Genomic DNA, 17,544 nt, shown 5'->3' with positions numbered 1-17,544 from the left:
TGACACCAACAGTTTGTGGCCCAGGTGGCTGGGTCATTGGTGATTGCCTTTGCTCTCCTCTTGACTCAGCCCACATATATGGATTCCAAGTCAGGGAGGGGGCGGCCCACGATGCACCTTGGAGTCCTAACCATCCGTGCCAGTTCATTCCTCTCTTGTGCTGAGCAGCTGCCATAACATACGGTCATGTTGAGGCAGAGGATGCTCTCAATTGGTGCTCTGTAAAAGTTGAGAAGATTCTTTGCTGACCCTTCTTCATCAGAGTTGGGAGACAAAGAGATGTCTGATGTGATGTGGTTGCCAAGGAACTTGAAGTTGTCCACCCACTCCACCACATCTTAATCCAGGAGGATGGGGCGTGGTCAATCTTTCTGGACCTCCTCAAGTCCACGATGACCTTCTTGGTTTTCTTGGTCTTCAGCGCAAGGTTGTTTACTAAACACCACAGTGAAAGCTGTTGTATCTCTTCTTTGTATTGTGTTTCATTGTTGCTTGAGATGAGACCTACCACTGTAGTGTTGTCTTCAAATTTCACTACAGTATAGGTGGGATGGATGGCAACACAGTCGTGAGTAAATAAGGTGAAGAGGGCTGGGCTGAGCACACACCCCTGTGGGGTGCCCGTGCCAATGACCAGTGGGAATTATGTCGTTTTCCCAATTCTCACCACCGGAGGTCTGTTGGTGAGAAAGTCCCTGATCCAGTGGCACAATGATCCAGGTACATGATCCAGGTGTGTAGCTTTGGCGCCAGCTTGTCTGGGATGACAGTGTTGAAAGGTGAGCTGAAGTCAACTAACGGCAGCCTGGCATATGTGTTTACTGCAGATGGGTCAGGTTGTTGTTCGGGGTGATTGAGGCAGCATCTTCTACAAACCGATTCCACCTGTAGGCGAACTAATGGGCATTAAAAAAAAAAAAAAAAAAAAAAAAAAAAAAAAACACAACCACCAAGGGTTGGAAAAAAGTGAAATTGAGAATTAAATTTTTGAAATTCCACCAAACATTGTTAGATATCTTGGAGAGTCATCCTGGTCTTTATGCACACCGTAGTTTAGAAATTTACGAGTTAAGTCATGGTAAAAAAAACAAGCATAACATGAAAACTGAATTTCAGAATTCAGTGGAATTCAAATTCTTAACAGAGAACAACATACTGAATCATTTGGTTCAAGAGAAAATGCCAGCCTAACACACACAATCACACGCAGACGCAAATACTTCTTGATAATGACTTAGATAAGCACACAACCCAATAGTAGTATCAATACTGTCAGAAAATGTGAAGCAAGCAAGTTGAAGCAACCATAATGTAATAAAACTGATCAAATGCGGAATCAATTTCGTAAGTCCAGACATTTCTATCTGATTCACAGGAAAGTGATGCTGAAGAAACAGGAAAGACTTTAGCAACAAAAGGTGCACATGCGCCAACAGCCTGACATCATCGAGCAACAATGCACTCATTAATTGAGTCAACATTCAGAAGACATTTGTGTGAAACATTTTGCCCAGCTAACAAGTAAGATCCGGACTTCAATGTAAATGGGTTATTGATAACTGCTTAGGGCAAATAATTAGTCATTCATGATGAGTAAATAGCAAAGCTTTCTTGTATGCGCATGCGTATCGAGATAAACGGGAAACTGGGGTTCCAAGTGAGCGACTAAAATCTTTACAAATTGAGGTTTGTTTTAGAAGGAAACAACATAGTGATACAGATGATTGCTTAAAAGGATGAAACTTGTTAAGAATTAAAGCAGTTTTTCAATATTAGTATAAAAAAACACAAACGTGGAGGATGGAACAACACAACAAACAGTGAACAGATTCAGTTCAGAGAATGATTAAATTAAATCCTAAGGCACTCTCAAAGCACAAGTTTGAGAATTTCACTATAGAAATATAATATTGTGAAACTGTCTCAAAACAATCACAACATCAAGTCAAAGTAGAGGGATCAAATTTGCTGCTAATGATAAGCAGATTATCTGTGTGACAATTCAAATAATTCTGTATCTCTGAAACCTACATCAACATGAGAACATTTTCTGACAAGTTACAGACTAACTGAACAATTGACTAACAATGAATTAGCTTACACAATCTCTACACATTCAATAAGAAATTTCCCGTTTAATGAATATAACAAAAACCAACATGCTAAGAAAACAGGCAATATGACCTTCAAAGAGTAGAAAAGATACATTTTAACAAAGTTTGTGCTTTGCATTGTAAAACAGTTATGGGACAATTAATTCGCCTCATGATTCATGACTGAAAATGCATTAACTCAACCAAATGCACGCGTTGTATAAATCTACTTTGGTCTACCCTAGCCAGACCGATTTAAATTCAGTTAGTAATCTGTATGCCAATCCTTAGTACATGATGAGAATCCAGCTGGCCAGAAAAAAAAAAAAAATCACAACGGGATTTCTGTACAACAATTTAACAAGATAAAACAGATCTAAGTGACCCAAGTTAGGGTCAAGTTTTTACCCAAGTTTTTAGGTATGCCCAACCAAACATTTAAAAAATGTTTTAATCTGTTGGATGCCATTGGCAGATATTACAGTTTCATAAATTTATAGGCAGAAAAACAAATTGGAAAATTGAATGGTTTCACCCGTTTACCTCTCTGACACCTACTTTAAATTTTCTAAAAAGTGAGAGAGTATGAAGGCGATTAACCAAAACCTAATCGACATTGCAATGTAACATGGTGTGATTCTGTAATTGCAAAAGACTGCGTTTTTATAGTACCATGTTTGTAGTTGATGGAAGTTTTGGCCAGTTCGGTTGTAACAGCGCCGGCCAAAGCAGAGGCAAGTTTTAGTAATACTAGCTAATACATGCAAGGCAAAGTTTGCAATCAGTGTGTCAGTCAAACAGTGTGGGCTATGCACAACTGGCCACCAAAACAAAGGCGACAGCAAGTAGCTCTAATGGCTCGTTATTAATTCATCAATTGAATCAGACTCTGAGAAAAGTTAGATGAGCGCAAAGAAATGGTGATCACCAGCTAGTGCTCTGTAGATCAGGGGTGTCAAACTCATTTCAACTCGGGGGCCACACGGTAGAACAAACATTCTGTTGGGGGCCGGACTATTAGATTAAAGAGAAATAGAAAGAGATAAAGAAATAAGAGAAAGAGGCAGGGAAAAGGAGAGAGGGCAGGACAAAGAAAGAGAGGGAGGGAGGGAGGGAGAGAGCGTGAGAAACAAAAGATAAAAAGTCGTGAAAGAGGGGGAAAAGAAAGGGAGAGGAAGAAAGAAATCCAAAAAGAAATAGAAAGACAGAAGAAGAGAAAAGAAAGCGCAAAGGGTAGGAAGAGAGAAAGAGAAAAGGAAAAAAGGAAGTTAGGCCACACGATAGAACAAACGGTCTGTCGGGGGCCGGACTTGTAGATTAAAGAGAAAGAAAAAGAAAGATAAAGAAATAAGAGAAAGAGAGAGGGGAAAGGAGAGAGGGCAGGACAAAGAAAGAAAAAGAGAAAGAGGGAGGGAGCGTGAGAAACAAGAGATAAAAAGTAGTGAGAGAGGGGAAAAAGAAAGGGAGAGGAAGAAAGAAATCTAAAGAGAAATAGAAAGAAAGAAGGAGAGAAAAGAGAAAAAGCGTGAAGGGTATGAAGAGAGAAAGAGAAAAAGGAAGTTAGAGCAAAAAGAGTTAAAAAGACACAGAGAGAGAAAGAGACAGAGCAATAAAGGAAGAGAAAAACAGAGACATAGAGAGTGAAAGAGACAGAGACAGAGTGGGGGAAACAGGGTGGAAAAGAAAGAGAGAGTGAGAGAAAGAAATACAAGTACAGAATCTTTGTGAGAGGCACCTGGCTTTGGCAACATCAAGTTGACATATTTCAACCTGCAGTTCGTCTTTCTCTTGCGCTTCTCTGAGTGTTGTCTCGCGGGCCGGATTCAATCCCTTAGCGGGCCTGATCCGGCCCGCGGGCGGCCTCTTTGACACCTGTGCTGTAGATAGTTATAACGTACGATAATTGACTGAGGCGGTGTTGGGTGAGAAAGCAATAGTAAGGCTGCAGTTCCAGCTGTATTTCCCAAACACCTGATCCATTACCCATGAAATGGTTGACCTGTAGCTACAATTCATGGGAAAATGCAACATACGGAACGGTTTACTTTAACCGGTTGAGAAGCAAAGAAGTGTCTCTTCGATGTCACCAGTCAGTGGTCTTTTGGAGTCCCCAAATTGTCACTTCTTAGAACCCTTAGAAAAATGCGAATAATACTTATGTTTAGTTTTTCAGACTAAATATATAGAGCTATATATTTTGTTAACAGTATACTCTCAGTCAGGAATGAGATAATCTCGAGGTGAGTTTGCATGTCACTATGATGAGGATGAAGTTCTCACAAAATAGAAAACTAGCACAGAAAACACAAAAAATGCACACAAAAAAATATTGCAATAGCAATACAGGTCTGAAAAATCACAATTAGTTTTTTCCCCCAAAATAGTGTAGCCTTAGATTGTACCCTTATTCCCCCCCCCTGTTCTTTTTTTGAAAACAGAAACAGGATTGTCTTGATGCTTATCGCCTTACAAGTTAACAATAGTACAAAACAGCACTCATTTTCACTGTTATGCCCACAAGGCCAATAGATGACATCTCTCAAGCCTAGCAGTCCATAGAAAAGAAACACGAAAAAGGGTAAAGATCCATCAAAGCTACCATTAGGTACGCTGGTTTGAGCAAATTGAAAAACTTCCACACAAAATAAACCAGGCGCCTCCCTTCTGAGACGCAGCGTAAATCAACATCAAATCAGTTCAAGTGAAGTTTAACAAAAGGAATAAGCCCAAAGACACCCAAAACATATTCTTTCTTGATAAAATTAAGATTTTACAAAACTCTTAATTCTTAATACAGTTTGTCTTACACAACTCGTTGCACAGAGTGGTTTGTTTGCCTGAACTCATATTACATCATCCTCAATTGTTTTTTTAAAAAAACACTGCAATGCCACCGCTTTTCTTTTGTGATAATATGCATAGAAATTAGGTCGAGGCAAAAATAAATGATGTTCTTGCTTAGCGTCACACAAAATTGTTATCTATCATTTTCTGTTTAACTGTGTAAAGTGCTAGTCTGTGTTAAGAAAGGGCAATAAAATATTTTCCCCATAAATGTAATTTCCGTTTTAATTGATTTTCCTCTCACTTAAAATAAAAGCAAATAACATTCTAAATCAAAGCGAGCAGAACTTTCAAAAGAGTCTGAACAGAATTTCAATTAAAAACATATAAGAACACCTTTTGGAAAAAAAATAACAGTCAGAAATTCCGTTAAATGAAGGCATCCTTCCAAAGTGAACCTTCAACAAATCAATGTGGCTACAGAAAGAAAAAAATCTATTTCACTTCACTTGTTCCCTTAACTTTGTTGCAGTCCTAACTTGATGATATGTGTAAGTCATTAACTAAGTTTACATGCACAAGAAATGTGATGAGTAAGAGAACAACCCAACCATTTCCACTGAGCTACCAGAGTTCTGATTAAGATAATAATCAGATTTCTTTGCCTGTTTACATGGCTTTACATAAATGGAATACCAGCATGTAAACATTCCCATTGATTATGCCTTTTCTTTTTACTGTTGGACATTTAATCTTACGTAAGTAGCTCAGGAAGTACAGCGCTCGTCTTGAGACTGAAAGAACCCGAGACCTCAGAGTTAAATGTCACGACTTTGGACAAGACACTGAACCCTACTGCCCCCGATAAACAGGTAGGGGCCTTGCATGGCTGCTACCGGTGTGTGTACGTGTGTCTATGAACGGGTAAGTGTGAAGTGCTTGGAGATGACTTCAGTGACTTGAAAAGCGCTATATAAATGAAGACCATTTACTATTACTTTCAATAATAAGACACTTCTGACAAATTTTGTGTGTTTGTACAATAAGAAGCCAAATTTACCTGTTTTTATACTTCCTTGGGGGTGAACATTTTGAGAGTTGGTGTCAAAGGGTTGATGATGCCGGGTTAATGCCGGGAGTCCAGCTAACAACTAATCAGCGTTCATCTGCTTTCTAAAGCCGAAGCATGATTGATAATTACTCCCCCATTCCCCATTCCTACGACCCAATGTGTTCCGCTCCCGAACAGCATTGCTATGAGATGAAAGCAGATAAAACAGTGGAAAACAAAGTATAAGGGCTTTTTGAACTCAGTTGGGCATTATAAACCGATACTATAGAGGAAATATTCCACTTTCAAATTTTTAAGGACACCTAAACGTTACACCCCACCTTTAAATTGTGCTTTACAAATATCTTGCCAAGGTAAATAAAGAGACAACAGTCACCAAGTTTATTTAAAACAGAGTTCAGCATATATTTTATCTCACTCGACCATGCAAGTCATAAAAATAGACCATGGACAAGCTAGGCCAAGGGTGGGCAACCTGGTCCTCATGGGCCGCATGCCCTGCCCATTTCTCTTCTTCAACTCGATTCCAATCGCCATATTCTTTGAAGCTCACACCAACTTACCGGCAAGCTGAGTATTTGGATCACCCGAGTTGAAGAACGGAAACATCCAAAAACATGTAGGACTTGTGGCCCTCGAGCACCAGATTGACCCCCTCTTAGTTGGATCAACACTTTTGTAATGCAGTATTCTTATAATTCACAGTAGTTATCTTTGATTTTGTAGTTTTGCAAGAGGCCATTTTTAATCAAATACTTGAATTACCTTAGACAAAACAAAGGATCAGATTGTTCCCTGAAAGCACAAGTCGAACCTCAACCTTTTCTGGTTACCTTTTCAGAATGGATGTTTTGGATTGCTGCAAAGACACATTGGATGAATACAACGGGTAAGCCAGTTCCACCCTCAACTAAGATCTAACAAATTCAAAAGTGTTTTTGCCTTGGAGGGAAACGTGAGGCTGAGATGTTAGTTCTAACAACAGCTCAGGGTTTTTCACAGCCGATTGACAAATTCAATGCCATATGGCTGCAAGCTTTATCTAAATTGGACATAAATGAAGGAAGTACGAAATTAAAATATCCATATGACATCAGCCTAGTTACATTTGATATAAATCACTGCTCAACAAAAGTCTGAGCAAAAGGACTTGTCATGCATCAAAGAAATCTAATGCTGAGGGGCAGTTTGGACAAACTGGGAAACACTTTCCATCATAACAAATGATGTTCAAAAGGAAAATAATGTAATTACGTACCGAAACAAGTGAACTCACAAAAATATCATGCAGCTGTTGGGCTGGAAAATATGTGCAGCACTTAAGGCACAATTCCTGACCACTAGCACTAATTAGAGGCACTAATTGGAGTCTGGTGGTCTAGTTCTGTTCCCATTAAACTGTTTAATAAAATTGGTCACACTCTTGACAATGGAACCTCGACATTTTGAATACTTTGGAAACCAATTTAAGTTTCCGGGGAAATATTTTTTACCACTAAAGTAAATAAATAAATATCAGGTGTCTTCAAAACAAACCAAAAATACAGCTACTAGGAAACGCATAAAAAGTTTCAAAAATATCTTACTCAATAGTCACTAGTTAGAAGTGTTTTAGTACTTTAACGTGGTTAATTTTTTTCCACATTTGTACTGATCTTAAAAAAATTCAAGATATTAAAATAGGGTGGGGGGGAATCTTTTTCAAAGTATGCTGCATGTGACCCCATTAGTACATAAAATGAGACAAGGTTTTTAAAAGAAAAATTCCCAATCTAAATTTTCCAGTTTAAAAAACAATTTGGGGGTGATGGTGTTTTTCGGCATTTTTTATGTATGCAATAAAACATTAATCTAAAGTGCACATGCAAAGAACACATAGACATAAATTTTACTTTTAGACTGCAACTCACTTTAGTAGTTGTACGTGGTCCTACAAAACCCAAATATCGGCATGAGAGATCTTCAATTTTGTGGAACTGGGCTGTAACTATCTGCAGTTGTTGTACACCTGTTTCTGTGCTTTTGTGTGGCCTTACGAAACCCAAATATCGGCAATATTTGGATTTTTTAATTAAAAAAAATAATAATAATCATTTATAGGTTCAGAGTAGGGCGGCACATTTTGGGCAAAAACGTAGTTGCGATTTTTCAGATGTGTACTGCTATTTAGTTGCATTTTTCAATTTCAAGAGAAAAAGTGCATTATCTGTCCGTGAGACCTTTATCATAGTGACATGCAAACTTACCTCAAGATGACGTCATTACCGACCAAGCGTATACTACTGTAACAAAATATCTATACAAAAGGATAACGAAATTTAGAGAGCGGCTGGCTTTCTACCAGCTAGCATCAGGGAACCGCGACTTCAGCAAGGTCTCCCTGATGAATTAAATGCAAGAGTCACGAATATAGAGCTTTCCCACAAGTTGTAGTTCCAGGTATCCCATTTAATGGGCGTCATTGTTTGTTTTGCTGACAGCACACACCAGCCAATCACTGTAGCACACACATTGCTTGCAAACTTTGTCTCGCCTTTATCGGCTAGTGTAGTTGAAACTTGCCCCCTGATTGGCCGCGCCGGTAGAAAGCCAAACTGTGATAGTTCTAGTAGGCCAAACACTCCTTCACTCAAAAACATGGAACTATACATCCTTAGATATTTAAGTATCTTGCGATTACACAATCGCCAGACTTCAAATAGATTTCAGGTAATCGTGCAGCCCTAGTTCAAAGTTACACAACCAGCTACTAGGAACTAGTGTGCTAATGCTAGAGACCGCATCAGTGATGGATTAGCACTAGCCGCGCTTACAATGCTGGCAACAATTGCCATGTAATGCAATGCATAATCAGTGTGATTACACTTTTTCTTTTTACATCCCTATGTTATAATATATATATATATATATATATATATATATATATACAACTTTTAGATCCTTAATTAGCATGCCAGAATGAAGCAACGAGTCAAAAAATGACAATACAAAGGAAATTATTATTATTATTATTATTATTTGGCAGGGAAACAAATTTGATAAAAGTCTACAAAAGTATGTGTGTTATGATAAGTATTGATAGGTTTATTTTAAAGTTCTATCAACCAGTCACAATCATGAACAAAAGTGACAACCAGATACATAGAAAGAAGGAAAATCTACAAAAAATCAGGAATTTTAAATCGTTTCAACTCTTGTGTTGTCTTATTTTAAGGACCATTTTTGTACTTTTTAATACAGCTAACATTTGAAAAGAAACAACATGTTACATTTCTATTGTTGGGGCCAGTCTAGGAAAAGTAATACAATTTAAAGTGTAATCAAATATAATTTAAGGGATTTTTCTCTAAGTTTTTAACATCAAGCTGGTAGGGCATTTTGACCTGAGGACAAAAGGAGCGTCAATGCTACAAGATCTCAAGGCATGAGATTTGATCCCATGCCAAAAAAACATAAAACTTTGATCCATGTTGCAAAGAAATGACCAAAGAGAAAAAAACCATGTATTTTCGGCTGTATCATTTTGGTCTCATTTAACCTCTATTGTAAACTGAAAGTGATGTCTAATTCGGGCCTTTCAATTAACAGAAATGTTATCATGATTTGTATTTTGGCTTCTCAATTTATGGTTACAAAATAGGGTCCAACACATAATCAGCCAGCAAAGATCTGTCGATTTTTTTCCTTGAGAGTACTCTGGATAGCATCACGCAGAGGATGTGTATTTGACATTCAAAGTTCCTTTTGTAAAGTACACATTGTCCCAGGGCACTCATAACGGGTTAAACCACTCGTATTTTAAAATGTGAGGCTGAAGCCAAGTCACAAACAAGTGTGCAGTAAATCCTAAAGTAGGTGATATTTTAACTTGAACAAGATTTGTCTTTTTACTCATTTGTTTAAAGTCAATGATTACACCAATGAAATGTAAGAAAGTTAAGATAGTCAACAATTGCCAACCACACTTTCTATGACAACAAACGGTACAACTTCAAGTCAAGTGGTTCAAAAAACGAATCATTTACAGATTTATTGGATTAACACAAAGTATGTGAAGATTTCAGCCTGAAAGATAATATCACAGAAGGAAATACTACATTTAGGGGAAATTTCTTTAATCTTGCGTGTGAATTTATCAAGGCATAATTTTTAGAAATTGCTAATATATTTGTGGATCTGACCAATACGAGCATAAATGTTTTTGAGACCAATCTCTCACCATATACGTAAGTGTTGTGTAAACATAACAGTAATATGTAAATTGATATTTACCACTCGAAAACGCAAACATCAGTTTTTGCATGGTCTATAATAAATATCCATCATTGATACCCAATCATTGCATGTCTTAATGCCCCGTTTTAGGTCTAGCATGCACTGGTCCTTTTAGGGGTGACGAACAAGGGGCGATGACTCTTCATAGGACAATGTCATACAAACAAATGCCAGCTTCCATTAATCACGAGGGAGGAAATGCAATAGCAAAGCAAAGACACCAGAAAGCAGCGTCTGCATCATTTTAAGGCCGACTTGTGAAACATGGTAACAATTTAAAGCATTTACAAGCACTTGACCCAAAATTCAACCCCTTTTCAATTGTTGAAAACACAAAATTAAAATGCAAGCATTTTCTATCTATCCATCCTTCTACCTACGCTGGTCATATCCCTCGAGAGGGTGACCGACAGCAAGACACATACACAAAAACAAAGTAAAGAAAAAGTAGCAAAAAATTCATTTGACCATGGCCAACCCAAATGCCAAACACCCTAACAAGTTAAGCACCTCGGCACCCCAGTCGGTCATGCTTTCGTCCCTCCAAGCATTTTCAATTATGGTATTTTAAGCACCAGTACTAACCCTGGGAAATCATCTTTGTCCAAATATGCCACAGTCATCATACAACAGGACACCTATTTTTCTTAAGCAAAATGAATTGGTATTTATTTCCAGATAGTTGTTTCAGATTATTTAAAGATATTATTACGCTTCACCACAGTTTCCTTTTCCACCACCAGATATCAACAACTTTTCTAGGAAATCAAAAATTTCGAAGCACACGCCTGCCAGTTTGCTCAACACAGCAGAGTCAATATTAATACAGCAATTTAAGCCAGGGTTTACACACGCACTGCGCAACCGGCCCTTTAATAATTGACCAGCCTTTGGCTGGATGTCAATAGAAGTAAACTATTAAGGAGATAGTTGTTTTTGCAATTGAGAACTTCACAGAACGGACGTAAAGCTGAGATTACTTGAGGTTTGCTGTGAAAAACATTTTCAATCTTTACTAAAATTTGTAAAAACATTACAGTTTGGCCTTCAGACTATTTTTTTTTGCTTGAAGCACAATAGCACAAGTAATGAATGTAAGGGAGTAAATTGTAAGTCAACAAGCAAAGTAAATATTGACCTGTGTCATTTTCACTCTATTACCGATAAACATTTTAGTTTCTTTGCGACCAAAAATAGTTTCGAAAAATGGCAGTTTTTTCAAGTATTATTAATAATCTGTGGTCTGTTGGGCACAATTCAGTTCAGTTATTAAATGTTTAAAAAATATAGTTTATATACAATTATAATTTATAGTAAAGATATTAGAGCAGGGGATCCCTGCTACAAAATACTTCCAGTGTTTCCCATACAATTTAGTGAGAACCTCTTGGGTGTACAGTTTAGGGAAGTCCAGGGTAATGCTCCCCTTCCGGAATAGTTTTGTCCGTTTAGATGAACGTGTGCGCTTGTAAACTATTGAAAACGAAATACATTCGTTACAAAAGGCGTTGACGCAGCAAACAGGTCATACCCACAAAGCATGGTAAACGAGACTGGAGTTTAATGCAAAAAAATTGGTCTGTCGACAGATCTAATTACCAATAAGAGATTTAAACTGTATTAAATGTAAATGTATTGGTTATTTGGTAAATTACAGTATTAAATATCAGTACCGCTGCATTTGTATAGCTGCCATGGAAGGATGCTTGTTCTTCTTCAATGGTGTACAGGAGGTTATTGTAACGCGCAACTTATAAGCTACAGTTAGGGCCCATGTCCACCAGTGTTTTCCTATTCTCAGTAATTTTTACAAATCTACTTGCGATGGCCGTTTTCGCACTCCGTTGATAACGCCATCAGTGTGACGAGGCGCTGGGCTGGTTTTCAGCGCAGAATGCTTAACACTAAATCTTTTTTTTTCTGGTTGCCAAGAGTGGACAAATGTTCAACTTGGGAAAACGCAAGTTCGTCAAAGTCACATTGCTTAATCACAGTGCAGGCAGGGACAAACACAGCAACAATTGAATGTCCTCTTCGCATCTTTTGACAAAAATACATAGCACAAATTGACACCATGGCGTTTTTGATCGTTTTTATGATGGGGAATGAATATATTTGTTATCTTGATCAACTTTGCATTTATATATATTTGAGAAGATCATTTTTTGATCATACAAGTCTATGAGATTCTGGCGGTACCAATTAAACCCTAGAAACGCCAGAATCTTCATACGTATGGGAAACACTAACTTCCTTATACTTATTAAGATAAATTCAATTTAAAAGGAGTGGCAACCAAGAAGACATTTAAAACTAATTTTATGATTGATCTTGGCCTGAAGAATTTATTGGGGGCCACACCCTTTTTACAAACTCATAGTAGATGATTTGGCACCACTTAGGTATCAGCATCACTATCAAAAGTTGTGCTTAATTGCAAACTAGTAAACACATAACCAAAAGAGAGCAAGGTTATTTTACGAAAACAAATTCACTAAAATTGAGTAAACATTCTCATCAGTGAAATAAATGGAATGTATCATGTTAGGCTACATCAAAAATCGATTTAAACGGCTTAATATTTGCATCGGTTTTAAAAATATTATAGAAAGTTGTCAAGTTTAAATTGTTTATTCTAAAGTAAAACTTATCATAAAAGGAATCCTAAAAATTAAAGTAAATGCTGTTGTATTTATTCTTGAGCCCTAATATGTATGTTTGTATATTATAAAAAAGATGGCATTTTAGTTTTATAGTTTACATTTTTTTTGACAATTGCCATTAGTTAATTTTTTAGGAGGATGAAATCAAAATAAATCTTAAGAAAATGTCTTAAGAAAATAAGCAACTCATTTTTGTTAAAAAATATTCAATAAAGGCTTTCATGAATAAGAATTCAATTAATATGAATGAATCTTTTCAAAGGAAATATTCCAAATTCAAAGCAAAAAAAGTTAAACTTGAAAAAGAATAGATTATAAAACATAAATTGAATAAAACTTACTGGCGGGAGTAAAGCATTTGTATTCGAAATCATCAAAGCAACGGAAAAAATGTGAAAGGAGTTATCATCATCATTGTGATGTATCATCATTGTCCACTTGAGCTAGCCTTATTCCAATGCTCACCGTAACTTTTGTGACTTTCAGCGTGTGTGGCTGAGATGAAAGCCTGGAGATGTGAGTTTTTTTAAAGAATGATCTTTTGTCTAGCTAGCTTTAACTGCCGGTTAAAGTATTGTTAGGTTGTTTATTTGGCATACATATTGCCATAAAGAGAAGGACACGATCAGTGTGTGACTCAGTCTTCTCTAAAGGAAAGTAAATATCAAGGCAGGAGAGGAGTGGGGAAAAGAAATTTCAGAGTGTATGAAATATTTTTTTAAAAATAGCTTAAACCCTTTAAATGTTTACAAACGTTAATCAATCAATCAAAATGTATTTGTAAATCACTTTCAAGGTAATACATTGACATTCAAAGTGCTGTATGTAAAAAAAACACAAGTGGTTATAATTACTATGCTATAACAACTTTATTATTCTAAAAAAACAAAAACAAAAAAAACGTATTTTACCCACAGCAAAATGTTTCGACCGAACCTTTCATAGGCCATTTAGCATGATTTTAAAAGGTAAAGAGACAGTGTGTATTACTTCCTCTTTAGGATTAAAAAATTAAAAATGTTCTATTTGATTTTGATAAAACATAACCCTATGGGTTAGCACACACTTCTAATGGCCAAATTGAAACCCTTTTGAAAGACTTTCAAAGCCAATTTTCCAATTTCTCAAGTAACATTGTAAGAATAAATTTAGTGTGAATCATATATTTTGTAAAGCCACAAATAGAGCTGAAATTTACATATGCGATTTTTAATATTGCAAATAAATTTATTTTGAGAAAAATCTAGCCCCATATAGGTGTTGGGTAAAAATGACAGTAATATGTAGTTACATTTTCAGTTGCAGGAAGTTCCTTCATAACAATTTACCACAGGAGACCGTTTGCTGATTTTGCATGACCCATAATAGATGTCCATAATTGATGCATAATCCTTGAACTAGTATACATGTCATGGTGCCCTGTCTACGTGTAGCATGCACCTGACCTCTTGGACACAACGCTTCTTGCCGCACAAACTAATACCAGCGGCAGTAAAAACGAGGGAAGAAGAAACGCAAAGGCAAAGCAAAGCCACCAAAGAGCAGTGTTGGCGTAAATTTTAACGAGACTTTTTGAAAACATGGCAACAATTTCAAGCATTTACAAGCACTTCACTTACAATTCATGCACGTTTCAATTTTTGAAAACACAACATTAGAATTCAAGCATTTTCAAAAATTTCAAACACCCATTCGAGCCATGATAAAAAATACTAAAGTTTCATTGGGTATTATATGTTGTACAAGGCCTCTACGGATACTATTAAGTTTAAAGTGTCTTTTTTCCCCCTTAAATTTTACTTTGTGGGATAAAGTTCTGTTTTCTTTTTTGGATTTTGAATATGGCATCCCAGCCCAGCCTGAACCCGAACATAATGCATGCCATTTCAATCCTGATGCGAATTTTGGTTCGGATTTGGGTTTACGATCTTACCTTTAGTCTGAAGTAACATTGTTGCCTGAAAAACACTGGGAAAACTACTGGCTCTGTACTGAATTGACCTTACATGTCTCAACAAGTCTTTGTTTTATTGCTGAGCAGATGTGCTTGAAAATTGTCAAAATAAGGATACACTTATGATTTCAGTTTTGGCTGTAAGTAGTGTTTTCTCATCTTGGTTTTGAAACCTGACCAATACAAATCCAACCATTTCAATCAGAACATTTTATAATTTTGTAAAAACGTTTTTATAACTTTGTTTTGTTGAAATAGACATTCCTAACAAAGTCAAGAGGCCTTAATGAAATAAATTAATGTATGTGGTTTGTGTATGCATTTAAAATCCAGATTCAAATTGGTAGCGTGCACGGGTGCAGCAGCTAATGGCTCGCCAGCTTGTTTTATATTTCTCCCGGATGAAGGACCACGGTGGGTGCGAAAACTAGTTGGCTGGGGTCTTCGTCAAGATCTTCAACTGGCCCCTGTCAAAGGCAACCATTCCTCAAGACCTCCCAGAAGATCCTTGGCTGCTCTCTGCCCAGTCTAGAAGACATTGCCAGCTTGCAATACCGTAGCACAGTCTTTAACATTATTAAACACTTTTTCCACCCCGGCCAACTCCTCTTTGACCTATTGCCCTCTGGTAGGCACTACACGTCCCGCAAAACTAGGACGAACAGACTCAGTCAGAGACAGCTATCTTTCCAGGGCCATCACCACTGTACCACACGATTCATGTATATATTGTGATTTTATTTTGGGTGATGTTTAAAATTGATGGTTCTCCCAGAATCGTTTATTTATTTGTGACCTCATATCCGGTATGTAAAAAAATGCAGAAAAGCAAACAAAAGTGGAAAATGGAGGAAGAAAGCAAGCAACGAGAGTTAAGGCTGGCGCTCAAAAAAATAAACTAACATAACAAATACTGTAGTGTTTTTTGTAGTTTTTCTGTAGGATGATTCCTAAAGATTTCAATAGTAGCATTGTTTTAGTATTTTTTATAGTATTTCCATAATCGCATTTTTGTAGTATTTCTTTTGTATTTTTCTAATATTTTATTCTATTTAAATATTTCAGTAGTAGTATTTTTATATTATGGTAGTGGTTGTTTTTCAGTAGAAGTGTTTTTGAAGTATTTTTATAGTTGTATTCATCAATTACATTGAATCACAATACTTGTATAATCGCAATTGTCGAGAAATGGGATGTAAATCGAATTGGCACCTTGGTATCCTGATACAATCAAATCGTGCCCATAGAATATCATTCCACCCCTAGTATATATATATTCCTTGTGAAGTTTATTGCCTTTTTTTAAATCATTGCTTCGAAATGTTATTGCACTTATTTTCATTGTACCATTTTTCATTGCATTATAATTTCTATAACCTAGGCCAGTTTTTCTAAACACTAAGTTGTATTTTTATGGCCTATTGATCCTGACAGTATTTTATCCTTTTTCTATTCAGAGTATTTATTAAATGTTTTACCCTGGAGCGTCATGACTAATCTCGTTGCATACAATGTTTCTTAACGTTTAAGTCAATGACATGACAGTACTATACTATTCTAAAATCCAAGTTGGTGGCGACACTAACACAAGGAGGATAAAGTATTGTATTGTACTGCTGTTTTTGCACAAAATAGTTCAATGATTCATTTTGTTGATTCACGATTGATGTTGATTTTTTTTGTACTGTGCCTAAATAAAAAGCCTCAACCAAATAAAGTACGCTCACTTGCAGTTTTAACAAAATGAGTCGGTATAAGGCACTAGTTGCATGAAAATAAACAAGTGTGTTGCAAAATTGTTTGACGTTGCCCTTCCCAGGTGCTTGTTTCGACCCCCATGCGGAGCACAAGCTGGTGTTTATGGGTCAACCCGTTTCCAAACCAAACTTCTTCAGTTTTTAGTCAAATAACCCTAAACTGGTTTAGCCGGTGAGAGGTGGGCTTACCACTTCTGTCGGGCCATCGAAATACTCCATGAGAAAGCAAGGTTACCTGTGGAGCAGAGAGGTCCTGGCAAATGATGGTCGAGGTCCCCGCTGAAAAGCGCCACAAAGTCGGAGGGCATGGCAGCCCCTCAAGAGGGCGGAAGCCGGGCACTGTTGGGCAAACGCGTGACGTCACCGCCGGGCTCTTCGCTGACCGACGTTACGACAGGAAAAAGAGAAAAGTATGTCAAAAGTACGTGAGAATGACGTGAAAAAAACGCGAAGAGTACGATAAATGTACGCCAAGTGGGCGAAAGTGTGCCAACTCGCTTTCACTCTTCTCCTTACTGACGGCTCTTACGATCGATCGCTCAGCGTAAATGGTGTATCGTTCGCGACCAAAACGGCTCTATGAGCTGTCATTGGAAGTGATCGAAGGGAGCCGGCTTCCCGCCAATCGGGTTCCGGTTTCATTCCAGGCAAAATGTTATTTCTATTTTGTCTTGCTTTTTTTCTTATTATTTTGTCCTCCTTTCCCCAGGCTGTTTTGCTTCTTTATTTTATTTTTCTCCCCTAGCTTTTGAAATCATTTTCCTTTGATTTTTAGTCTTTTTTTCTCTCGTTTTTGTCTTACTTTGTCCTTTTTCGTTAATTTCCTTCTCTGACTCTCTTTTTACCTCTTTTCATTTTGTTTTTTTCTTCTAAATGGTGGATGGTAATTGGTCGGCATTGATGTACCACTTCTCAAGTCACTCAAGACCTCCCAAAGCACTCTTAC

The 17,544-nt window shown here is 37.1% G+C and overlaps 1 protein-coding gene across 6 annotated transcripts in view; it reads right to left on the bottom strand.

Moving 5' to 3' along the window:
- nfat5b (nuclear factor of activated T cells 5b) overlaps positions 1 to 17,115 on the bottom strand; it is a 38,526-nt gene extending 21,411 nt beyond the window's left edge. For 4 of the 6 annotated variants that reach the window (XM_088334454.1, XM_088334456.1, XM_088334455.1 and 1 more), the window contains exon 1: positions 16,834 to 17,115. In XM_088334454.1, the coding sequence (XP_088190580.1) occupies positions 16,834 to 16,906 (73 nt within the window). In that variant the 5' untranslated portion in view covers positions 16,907 to 17,115. Of the gene's footprint in view, positions 1 to 5,937; positions 5,970 to 16,787 lie in introns of those variants that run through there. The other 2 variants (XM_088334457.1, XM_088334458.1) reach the window with 2 other exon arrangements.
- Positions 17,116 to 17,544: the final 429 nt, after the last annotated feature.

Source organism: Urocampus carinirostris, chromosome 4 (genome assembly GCF_059441175.1).
Source record: "Urocampus carinirostris isolate Australia breed hairy pipefish chromosome 4, RoL_Ucar_1.0, whole genome shotgun sequence".
NCBI classification, from domain to species: Eukaryota; Metazoa; Chordata; class Actinopteri; order Syngnathiformes; family Syngnathidae; genus Urocampus; species Urocampus carinirostris.
This window is presented reverse-complemented; position numbering and strand designations above follow the sequence as displayed.